The sequence below is a fragment of the Ursus maritimus genome, unplaced genomic scaffold, assembly GCF_017311325.1.
Source record: "Ursus maritimus isolate PB19 unplaced genomic scaffold, ASM1731132v1 scaffold_2, whole genome shotgun sequence".
NCBI classification, from domain to species: Eukaryota; Metazoa; Chordata; class Mammalia; order Carnivora; family Ursidae; genus Ursus; species Ursus maritimus.
The window spans coordinates 42,186,477-42,198,515 of NW_024424452.1; the positions used below are offsets into that span (position 1 = coordinate 42,186,477).

The 12,039-nt window shown below is 40.4% G+C and overlaps 1 protein-coding gene across 1 annotated transcript in view; it reads right to left on the reverse strand.

Annotated features, from left to right (window-relative positions):
* FCRL5 (Fc receptor like 5) overlaps positions 1-10,728 on the reverse strand; it is a 33,886-nt gene extending 23,158 nt beyond the window's left edge. The window contains exons 1-4 of the mRNA XM_040635862.1: positions 10,531-10,728; positions 10,211-10,383; positions 2,079-2,099; positions 632-886 (exon numbers count right to left, since the gene is read on the reverse strand). Coding sequence (XP_040491796.1) covers positions 632-886; positions 2,079-2,099; positions 10,211-10,241 — 307 coding nt within the window. The 5' untranslated portion in view covers positions 10,242-10,383; positions 10,531-10,728. The remainder of the gene's footprint in view (positions 1-631; positions 887-2,078; positions 2,100-10,210; positions 10,384-10,530) is intronic.
* Positions 10,729-12,039: the final 1,311 nt, after the last annotated feature.

Below are 12,039 nucleotides of genomic sequence, written 5' to 3' on the forward strand. Positions count from 1 at the left end.
CCAATGTTTATAGCAGCAATGTCCACAATAGCCATACTATGGAAAGAGCCCAGATGTCCATTGACAGATGAATGGATAAAGAAGATGTGGTCCATATATACAGTGGAATATTACTCAGCCATCAAAAAGAACGAAATCTTGACATTTGCAATGATGGGCTGGGACTAGAGGATATTGTGCTAAATGAAATAAGTCAGTCTGAGAAAGACAAATACCATACGATTTCACTCATATGTAGAAGTTAAGAAACAAAACAGATGAACATAGGGGAAGGGAAGAAAATAAAAATTAAGATGAAAATAGAGAGGGAGGCAAACCATAAGGGTTGCTGAACTCTAGGAAACAAACTGAGGGTTGCTGGACAGGAAAGGAATAATTGGGTGATGGGCATTAAGGAGGGCACTTGATTTCATGAGCACTGGGTGTTATATGCAACTGACGAATCACTAAATTCTACCCCTGAAACCAATAATACTATATATGCCAACTAAATTGAATTTAAGTAAAAAACTTGTAAAAATGTCTTTTTACCTGGGTCCTATCTGTATAGATTTTGATTCAGCAACTATAGGGCAGGTTCTGCGTAACTGTATCGTTCCAAAAGTTTTTATTTCTTTCACTTTTTTCTCACCTGAAGAAAAAGTCAAGCTCACACCATCACTTAGGGGTGAGTTGTGGATCTGGCATCTGTATTCTCCAGAATCACGGACCTGGATGGTGTTTCCTGGGATTTCACGTAGTATTTCTGTCCCAACATACCACCGGTACCATTTTTTGTCCTCTGCTGCATGGAAGTGAGATTCGTGGCAAGTCAGAGTCACTGCCTCTCCTTTGAAGATGATAGTCCATGGAGGATGGAGGGAAATCACGGGTTTGGATGCGGCTGCTGAGGAAGGAAGAGACAGAGTCTGAGATAGAGACCCCTGTGGTCCCCACCACAGCCATCTGTGTGGAACAGACCCAAGGACCAGGCTTTGGAGAACCCCAAGGAAGCCATCTGGGAAGGTCAGTGATTGCTCAAGGCCATTGGTTGACAAGACCCCCCAGGGGAGAATGGTTACTCAGGGATGGCAATGACCGAAATGATTTCAAGAAGGCACTACCAGCACAATTCGCTGCCAAATGCCAGTGGGAGAAATGGCTAGTTAGTCTGGTGTGGATCCTAGAGAAAACCACCCCTGCCCCACCATTTCATCATGTTCACGAACTCATAAGAACCTCCCAAGGAATTGTGTAAATCACAGGTTTTCACTTTCCTAAAAGGATAAATCATATTTTCTGAAGATTTTGACACTGTGTAAAGCTTGAGAGATTAACTTTTTTAACACTTTAATTTCATAGATGATGATTCAGATGCCCAGAAACTCTCATCATAGCTAATTGTGGAAGAGCAAGGAATGGACCAGTCATTCGCTGGAATCCAGAAGTCACCCAGAGATGGATGAAATCCTAGGTCAGCTGATTTTGGTCAAGGAGAGAGGAGATAGATCTTCCTTGCTATTCATGGGCCATTCTCTGACCCAGAAGAACGGCAATAAGAGTCAGAACTAAGAAAAGTGTGTGATACAGATTACATTTCTTCTCCCCCAATCTCTTCTTTTTTACATTTCTTCCTTTAAAGGGCCCAATTTTGGATGTTCTTCTGTTCTCCACACATTTCCTGGAGGATTTTACTTCTAAAACTACAGAGAATGTAATATTCCTGCTGGTATCCTCACAGTGTGATGTTATGAGAGAAGTTTTTCCAGCTTGCTGATTGGAGAAAACCCTATTCCAAGTCTTCCATGTTGAAGATGTCCTGCCAGGTCAAGGGGGGCGGGGTCCATTGGCAATAGGGATAAGCGCAAGGCCAGAAGCTGCTTGTGCCTTTGTCAGTTCTTCCAAAGAGAGTCAGAGGGTACCCACGTGGCTATCCCAGCCATTGGGTGATGCCAGTAGACCACATAACACTTCCCTTCTGGCCTCAGCAAGAACAGAAGATATTAGAGATCCTCTTACAGCCATTGCAAATACCTCATATTTATTAGGGAGACACTCTTATCCAGGGACACTGAAGAGCAAAAGAAAGGAGAACTCACCAAATTGTCCACTGACAGGACCTGCAAAAAAAAAAAAAAAAAAGAAAAGAAAGAAAGAACCAGAGATGAACACAGAGCAAGGATTCTTTGGCTTTTCAAAAGTAATACCTGTTTTTTTCCTATCCAATTATTTCTTCCATTAGAAACTGATTTTTAAAAAATTTAATAGACATTTGTCAGATCTCTCTCTCTATAGTAGTCATTGTGCTTGGACTTCTAAGATGACCAAAAATGGTGTCTGCTGGTAAGCTGACTGAGGGTGGAAGCAGAAACATGAAGCAACATTATATAACTATAATACAGAATGTAAGTGCAATGGAAGTACACATAGGGCAGCTTGTGGGCAGAAGGACCACCCTTGCCACTGTGGGGTGTGTGTGAGTGCGTAGTGAGGGGTCTGGGCTATGACAGGTACCTGAAAGAGTGATGCTTGAGAAAACTGAATGACCACATGGGAGTCAGCCAGGCAAAGGAGTCTGTGCACGGCAAGAGGTGATGGAGAGGGTAACAGAGGCAGAAAGGGCACAGAAGTGAAGAAATTGGACTGGTGTTCAGAGGTTAAGATGGAGTTCTGGAAAGTAGGGAATGAGGGAGAATCAGGTGAGAGAGGTATTCGGGGCTCATGTCATGGGTGGTAAGTAGCTATGGTTTTTATTATAAAAGCTACAGTTTTATTATTATAACCGAGAGGCACAGAAAGTCTTCAAGTAGAGTGACAAAATTAGGATTTGAAACTCAGATGGAGCATTATGACAGTGGGAAGACATCAGTGAGACCAGATGTGAAGCAGAGACACGGATTAGAAGGCAGAACAAAAGATGACAATGTTTAATTTTCTTCAGAGTATTTATCCAAAATTATTTTCTTATTTACTTCGTTTACTTTCCCTTCTCTAAAATAGAAGTTCTTTGGGAACAGGAACTTCTTACATTCATCATATGCCACCCCCTCCACTGCACCTGTAACAGTGCCTGGCATATAGGAGATATTCCATAAATATTTATTGAATATTTATTTATTGAGTAACAAATTAAGTAACTAGGTCAGTAAATACAGATAGGAGGATACAGGCTTGAGAAATGGGCAATAGAAAGACAGAGGAGGCAAAATTAGCAAGTTTATAAATTGCTTAGACATTTCAGGTGAGGGACAGTTTTGGTTTATTCAACAGAGATTTTTGAAATGTCATCTATATGACAGGGACTGGATAGGGCAAAGCAAATCCATCAGTAAGCAAGAGAGATATTGTCCCTCTCGACATGAGGGTGATGGGGAAGTAATCCAAACCTAAGTATTTTACAGAAAACGATGGATTATTTGTCATTACCCAAATACCTTGGTCACCATGGAATTTGTGTTATTTTAAATGTAGCTAAAACTTCTCTGAGTGTTTTCCATGTGGTAGACTTTCACATATATTATTTTATGTAATCTTGTCAATATCCCTATGAAGTAAATTCTATGATTATCCCCATTTACAGGCCATAAACTGGTCTAAGTACCAAGTAGGCAGCAGAATGGAGTTTTGAACCATTTGTTTGAACACATCCTGTTTGGTCCCAGAGCATGTGCTCCTGGCTCATCCTGCCCTTTTGTGTTCGTACCACACGGGGATGTGTTTCCTATCTCTGCAGTGTTTCATGCAGCTTCCATGGGGTCTTTTTTCTTACATTGTGCCCCACTCCATCCCTGTCCCCTCCAGCTCCTAGACGTCCTCTCTTCATGAAGTCATTACCAGCTCCTTGGCATATAGTTTATTCTTTGCTTGCACCATCACTGGTAACTTTGAACAATTATTTAGCTGGGATGTTTCTTGTACACTGGACTGGATGGAAGCCCTTTTATATCGTGAGCTTCCTAAGTACAGAAATGCTGCCTCCCATGCTTTCTCATCATTCTCAGCACCTAGGACAGTGCTGTGCATAAATGTTACTAAAATTTTTCTTAAATAAGTGAATAAATATATGTTATTCTAATAATTTCAACTTTGGTAAAAACAAACCCATTTATATGTATGGATTGATAGAAACTGAAACACACCCACAGGTGCAGTTAGAATGTCAAGTACCAGAAATGACAGGAGCAAGATGATGGAACAGGAGGTCTCCAGCCTGTGTCTCCCACAGAAACACATATTTGGCAGTTAGCCACAGATAAAAGTGGGGAGCTTTAAGACCCAGGTAGGAGATTGCAAAATCCCACTGGAGCCCAAGACCGAGGAGGATCACCTTGAGAAGGCAGGCACACGCCCTGGTAGAAGACTCACTGACTAGGAGCCCACCTGCAGACCTAGAGCTGCCTCATCTTTCTGTGGACTCGAGTCCAATTTGTCCATGGTCTTGCCTCCAGATCCTATTGTCAAAATCCTCCTTCAAAAATGAAGGAGAGATAAAGACTTTCCAAGACAAACAAAAGCTGGGGGAGTTAACCACCATTAGACCTGCCTTACAAGAAAAGCAAAAAGGGGTTCTTCAAGAACACCAATGAAAAGACTCTAATTAGCAACATTAAAACGCACAGAAGTATAAAACTCCCCGGTGAAGGTAAATGTATCGTCAAAGTCAGAATACTCTAAATACAGTGTCTTAGTCCATTCAGTCTGCTATGACAAAAACACCACAGCGAGTGACTTATAAACAACAGAAATTTATTCCTCATGGTTCTGGAGGCTGGAAAGTCCAATATTACAGCACCAGCAGATTCCTTCCTGGTGAGGGCTCACTTCATCACAGACGGACACCTTCTCATGTAACAGGGCAGAAGGATGGGAGAGCTCTCTTTGGCTCCTTTTATAAGGGTACTAATCTTATTGATGAGGGCTTTCCCTGAAGACTTAATCACCTCCCCAAATCCCACCATCTTCTACTACACCCCCTGAAAGGTCAGAATTTTAACATGAATTTGGGGGGACACAGACCATAGAGTACTGTACGGTGGTCTATAATCACTTTTAACAGTTGTGTAAGTGAAAAAAAGACAAAACCATTGAAAGTAACTATAGCTACAATAATTTGTTAATGTATATACAGTATAAAAATATGTAGATTTTGACATTAATAACAAATTGTGGGGAGGAAGAAGTAAAAGTGTAGAGTTTTTATACACGATTGAAATAAATTTCTTAGCTCAAATTGACTGTTATAACCATAAGATGTTTTATATAAGCCTCGTGGTAATCACAAAGGGGGAAAAAACTATAGTATATACACAACAGATAAAAAGAGAGCAATCAAAGCACACTACAAAAAATCATCAAATCACAAAGGAAGACAATAGGAGAGGAGGAAAGGGGGAAAAAAAGGATGGCAAAATAGTCAGAAAACAATAAAATAATGGCAATTGTAGTCCTTACCTATAAATAGCTACTTTTAATTTAAAAGGATTAAATTTTCCAATAAAAAACACAGAATAACTGAATGAATAAAAATAATACAACCATATGCTGCCTACAAGAGTTTCATTTTAGATTTAAGGGCACACACAGGCTCAAAGTAAAAGGATGGAAAATATATTCCATGCATGTGGTAACCTAAAGAGAGCAAGAGTGACTCTACTTTTATCAGACAAAATAGATTTTAAGTAAAAAATTTTAACAAGAGACAAAGAAAGCTATTATACAATGATAAATGGACAATTCACCAAGAGGATCAATCACAAATATACATGCACCTTATAGGAAAGTACCTAAATATATGAAACAAATAGCAGTACTGAAATAAGAAATAAGTAACAATACAATAATAGCAGAGGACTTTAATAACCCACTTTCAACAGTGGATACATCATTCAGACAGAAAATCAATAAAGAAATGGCAGGTTTGTACAACACTCTAGACCAAAGAGTGTTTACATACCTAAATGGAAACCTAATAGAAATATACAGAACATTCTATCCTACAGTAGCAGAATACACATTCTTCTCAAGTGAACATGAAACATTCTCCAGCATAGACTATCTATTAGGTCACAAAACAAGTCCCAAATTTAAGAAGATTGAGCTTTCTGACCATAATGGTATGGAACTAGAAATCATTAACAGGATGAAACTGGAAAATTCACAAATAATGGAAGTGGAGGAACACACTCCTGAACAAGCAATGGGTCAAAGAAGAAATCGAAAGGGAAATCAGAAAACATCTTGAGAGAAACAGAAATGGAAACACAATGTAGTAAAACTTATGGACTATAGCAAAGCAATTCTAAGAGAAAAGTTAATAGTGATTAACACCTACTTTGAGAAAAAGATAAAGCTCCCAAGTAAAAAAACTAACTTTATACTCAAGAAGCCCAAAGTTGGCAGAAGAAAGGAAATAATAAAAATTAGAGTGGAAATAAGTCCAATAGAAAATAAGAAACAATAGACTAGAACAACAAAATTAAGAACTATTTTTAAAAAAAGGTAAACTAAATTAACAAGCCTTTAGATAGAGCAAGAAAAAAATGAAAGAAGACTGAAATAAAATAGGAAATGAAAAAGGAGACATTAAAACCAACACCACAGAAACATAAACAAAGACTACAATGAACAGTATATATCAATAAATTGAATAACTTAGAAAAAAATCAATAAATTTCTAAAAATATACAACCTACCAAGACTGGATCACAAAGAAATAGAAAATCTGAACAGACTGATAACAAGTAAGGAGATTTAATTGTTAATCAACCTCCCCCCACCAAAACAAGGGGGTGCCTCGGTGGCTCAGTCAGTTAAGCATCCGACTCTTGATTTCTGCTCAGGTCATGATCTCAGGGTCATGAGATGGAGCCCCTTACTGGGCTCCTCACTCAACGGGGTGTCTGCTTGAGATTCTCTCCCTCTTCCTTTGCCTCTACCCCACTCACATTCTCTTTCTCTCTCTCCTTTTCCCTATCTCAAGTAAATAAATCTTAAAAAAACAACAAAGAAAAGCCCAGAATCAGATGACTTCACTGGTGAATTCTACCAAACAACTAAAGAATTAACTCCAACCCTCTCGAACTCTTCCAAAGAAAAGAAGAGGAGAGAACACTTCTAAACACACTTTATGCGGTTAGCCAAACAAGTACACTGCAAGAAAACAAAATTACAGGCCAATATCTCTGATAAGCATAGATTTAAAAAATCTTAAAATGAAATGTTAGCCAACTGAATTCAACAGTATATTAAAAGGATCATGTGGCATTTACCCCTAGGATGACCCAACTTGTGCAAGGCAATAAATGTGATACACTGGTTAACAGAATGAAGAATAAAAATCTAAGGATCATCTCAATAGATGCATAAAAAGCATTTCACAAAATTCAACATATTTTCATGCTAAAAAAATACCAACAAATTATGTCTAGAAGGGATTTATCTCCCATTATGACAAATCCACGACTAACATCATAGTCAACAGTGAAAAGCTAACAGCTTTTCCTTTCAGATCAGGAACAAGGCAAGAATGCTCACTCNNTCCACTTCTATTCAATACAGTGCGAGAAGTCTTAGCCAGAGTTATTGGGCAAGAAAAAGAAATAAAAGACATCCGAGTCAGAAAGGAAGAAGCAAAATTTTCTGTTTGCAGATGGTATTATCTTATATATAGAAAACCCTAAAGATTCTAACAAAAAACCGTTGGAACTAATAAGCACATTCAGTACAGTTGAAGGACATACAATCAATGTACAAAAATGAGTTATGTTTCCATACACTAGCAAGAAACTATTTGAAAAAGGAAACAGGGAAACAATCCTACTTACAACAGCATCAACAAGAATAAAATATTTAGGAATAAATTTAACCAAGGAAGTGAACAATCTTTTACTGAAAACTACGAAACATTGAAAGAAATTAAAGAAAACACAAATAAATATAAAGACGTCCTGTGTTTATGGCTTGGAACAATTAATAGGTCAACATGTCCCTATTATACAAAGCAATCTATAGAGTCAATGCAATCCCTATCAAAATCCCAATGGCATTTTTTCACAGAACTAGAAAAAAAATCCTAAAATTTAAATGGAGCTGCGAAAGACCCTGACAGTCAAAGTGATACAGAACAAAAACAAAACTGGAGACATCATACTTCTTGACTTCAAACTATAGTAGAAAAGTATAGTAATCCGAAACTGGCATAAAAGTAGACACATAGAGCAATGAGACAGACTCAAGTGCCCAGAAATAAATCCACACATTTACAGTCGTCTGGTCCTCAACAAGAGTGCTAAGAACACACAATGGGGGAAAGAACAGTCTTTTCTCTTTAATGTGCTGGAAAAACTGAATATCAACATGAAGAAAAATAAAACTGGGCCCTTATGGCTCACCATGTACAAGAATGAACTTAAATATATAAATGACTTACATATAAGACCCCGAACTATAAAATTGCCAGAAGAAAACATAGGTAGAAAGCTTCATGGCATTGGTCTTGGACATGATTTTTTGGGTATGACCCTAAAAGCACAGGAACAAAAGAGAAATAGACAAACGGGATTGCATCAGAATAAAAAGCTTATGCACAGCAAAGGAAGTAATCAACACCATGAAGAGGTAACTTGCAGAATGGGAGAAAATACAGCCATGTATCTGATAAGGGGGGTTAATATCTAACATGCATAAAGTACTCGAACAAATCAACAATAAGAAAACAGCCTCGTTAACAAACAGTAAGGACCTGAATGGATATTCTCAATAGAAGATGTACGAATGACCAATAAATACATGAAAGGATGCTCCACATCACTCATCATCAGGGAAATGCAAATCAAAACCACAACGAGACATCACCTCACACCTGTCAGATTGATTATTATCACAAAGACAGAAGATACCAAGTATTGTCTAGGAAGCAGAGAAAAGAAACCCTGTGTGCGGTTGGTGGGAATGTATTTGGAGTAGGTATTATGCAAACCAGTAAGAAGTTTCCTCAAACAATTAAAAATAAAACTACCATAGAATCCCGCAATCCTGCTTCTGGATATCTATCCAAAGGAAATGATATCTTCAAGATATCAAAAATGAGTATCTTCGAGAGACAGCTGCACTCCCGTGTTCACTGCCACATTCCTTACACTGGTTGGTATATGGAAACAATCTAAATGTCTACCAACCAATGGGTAGGTAAAGACACCTGGCACAGACACACAATGGAGTATTATTCAGCCCCCAAAAAGGAGATCCTGCCGTTGTGACAACGTGGATGAACCCGGAGGACACTACGCTGAGGGAAATTAGCCAGACCCAGGTGAATACTGCATGACCTCACTTTCATGTGGGACCTAAAAAACTTGAACTTGCAGAAGCAGAGAATAAACTGGTGTTTTCCAGGTGGTGGGGGGACTGGGGAGATGTTGGTCAAAGGAAACAAGCTTTCATTTAGAAGATAAACACGTTCTGCTGATCTAACGCACAGCACGGCCGCTATTGCTAGTAGTAACGTATCCTCGAGATTTGCTAGGAAAGTAGATTCTGAGAGTTCTTACCAAGCACCCACACAAAAGGTGAAGTGAAAAGAGAGAAATGTTAATTAGCTCAATCATGGTACTTAGTTTAACAATATATGTGCATCAAAATGTCACCTTTTACATCTGAAATATGTACAATAAGCCTGGGGAAAAGAATGTCGTGTGCCTCCGGTTTGCCCCGTGCCTTTCCCACCTCCCCTCTGGGTCCCTCCCTTCCCCTGTGTTCTTTATCTCCCCGTCACTGCTGTGGCTTACATTCGAGTATAGGGGGAGGAGACATCTATTGTGTTAGAGACCATGCCCTCCCCTGCCTGGGACCAGGACCTGCTTGTCATACAAGCAATAAGTATATGTCCTTCGCAGAGAGAACAGGAAGGTCTTCTGTGAATAAGACAAGAGGGACAAGCAAACATCATACATTTTCTGGACCTCTTGAAGTAATATTTATTGTAAAAAAACAATGACTAGATCCTTGACTGTTGTGGTCATTGGGCTTCGTCCTCTGTAGGATTGAAGGTTTGTCCCCGCTCTGACCACTCCTTCAGCCTCCAGGGAGAAGCCCCTGAGCTGGATGGTGACTCCCGAGAATATAATGTCCCCACATGGGAAAGAATGTCCAAGCCCCAAGAAGGGCCGAGCCCAGGGGGAGAGAGAGGCTGTCCCTGCCCCACCCAGGGACCCCATCAAGCAGTTCTACTCACCCAGGACCAGCACTGACACCCACAGCAGCATGAAGACCTGGCCTGCCCAGGGCTGAGACCAAAAGAGAGGTTTTCTCAGGAGTAACAGGGTTGGTTTTGTTCTTAGAGTAGAACGCCGCTCAGTAGCCCCGAGAAGCACATCTGAGAAATTTCTTTTTCAAAGAGCGGGGTGCCTTAGTGAATTAGAAAAAAGGAAGTGGAAGTTCCCATTTTAACTACTAATCAAAATTTCCTGCCCTGTGATCAAAGTGAGAAGATAACGCTAGGGTTTTAAAAAAGCACATATCCTTGTCCCCGCATTTCCAATGCTGAGAAATTACCTTAGGGAAAGTATGCGTGGATTGTCTGAAAGAATGTTTATGGTAGCGCCATTCATGACGGCCCACACGCTGCAAGCATGTTCCCCCACGGTCAGTCCGGCTCTACGACAGCACGCACGGCAGCCATTAGGGACCAGGCCGGCCCGCACGGATCCGCAGGCAATGGCACCCTGGCTACGGGAAGAGGAAAACGTGAGGAGGAGAGCGATGCATGCGCTGTGGGCCCGGGGGTCCCCGTAAAGAGTGCAATACACGTGTGTATCACGTGATGAGAAGCACACTTTTTTTTTCCTGGAAAGTATACCTAAAATAGCAGTTACGTTTAAAGAACTGTGGATGGGAAGGAGAAATATTTGTTTTATGTCTTTCTATACTGTTTGATTTTTTAAAAAATTGCTATGTATGTGTATTGTTTTTATAACTTTTTAAGTCAAGTTTCCATCCTGCTCAACAAAGATCCTGAAGACATTAGTACCATGAGGAACGCCGGTTCCTTCCTTTCAAATGATTCTTACCCCTTTTCTCAAGGCCCATACGTTAGTCTCCCAGGGCGATGGCTCACGTCTACAACTGTGCGTCACCATACGTGTATTATGCTACCTCCCAGCCGCTGTGCTCAGACACAGAAGAGCACATAAGGATGAATAGAGATGAATCCGTCTTAGTCCAGCGAGAGGACTTCAGTGTGAGCAAAGAGCCTTAGTTGCTTTTGGATACAAACAGTGCCGCTGTGAACATTCTTGGAAAGTTCTCCTGGAGTGTGTGCACACATTTGTATGGGGTACACGCCTGGGAGTGCAATCCGCAGCTCATAAGGCTTGCATATATTTTTAGAAGGTACCGCTAAATTATTTTCCAAAGTGGTTGTGCTGGGGCGCCTGGGTGGCTCAGCTGTTGCACGTCTGCCTTCGGCTCAGGTCATGATCCCAGGGTCCTGGGATCGAGCCCCACGTCGGGCTCCCTGCTCTGCTGGGAGCCTGCTTCTCCCTCTCCCACCCCCCTTTTGCTTGTGTTCCCTCTCTTGCTGGCTGTCTCTCTCTGTGTCAAATAAATAAAATCTTTAAAAACAAACGAACAAAAACCCAAAACCCCTCAAATGGTCGTGCTAATGCACACACCGTCAACCAGGGTGCATGAGTCCTTGTTGCTCTCAAATCCTTGACGATATGGGTATTATATGCAGTCTGGTAAATTTTAGCCCTTCTGCTGGGATGATCTCAATGTCGTTTCAGTTGTGTCCTGGTGAATTTTGCAACTGAAAACTTTCATATTTCAATTGGCAATTTAATAGTCTTTTTAAATGTGAAATGTCTGTTCAAATCCTTTCCCATTTTTTGATTGTTTTTCAGTCTTTCTCATTGTGTACTGTGGGGTTTTTAAAGCTGGGTATGGGTCCTTTTTCGGATACATACTGCTGTGTCTTCCCCAGTCTGGGGCTGGCCCGTTCCCTCTGTGATAAGGGCTTCAGTGCACCACCACTCCCACTCTGTGCCCCCTTTATCAATCTTT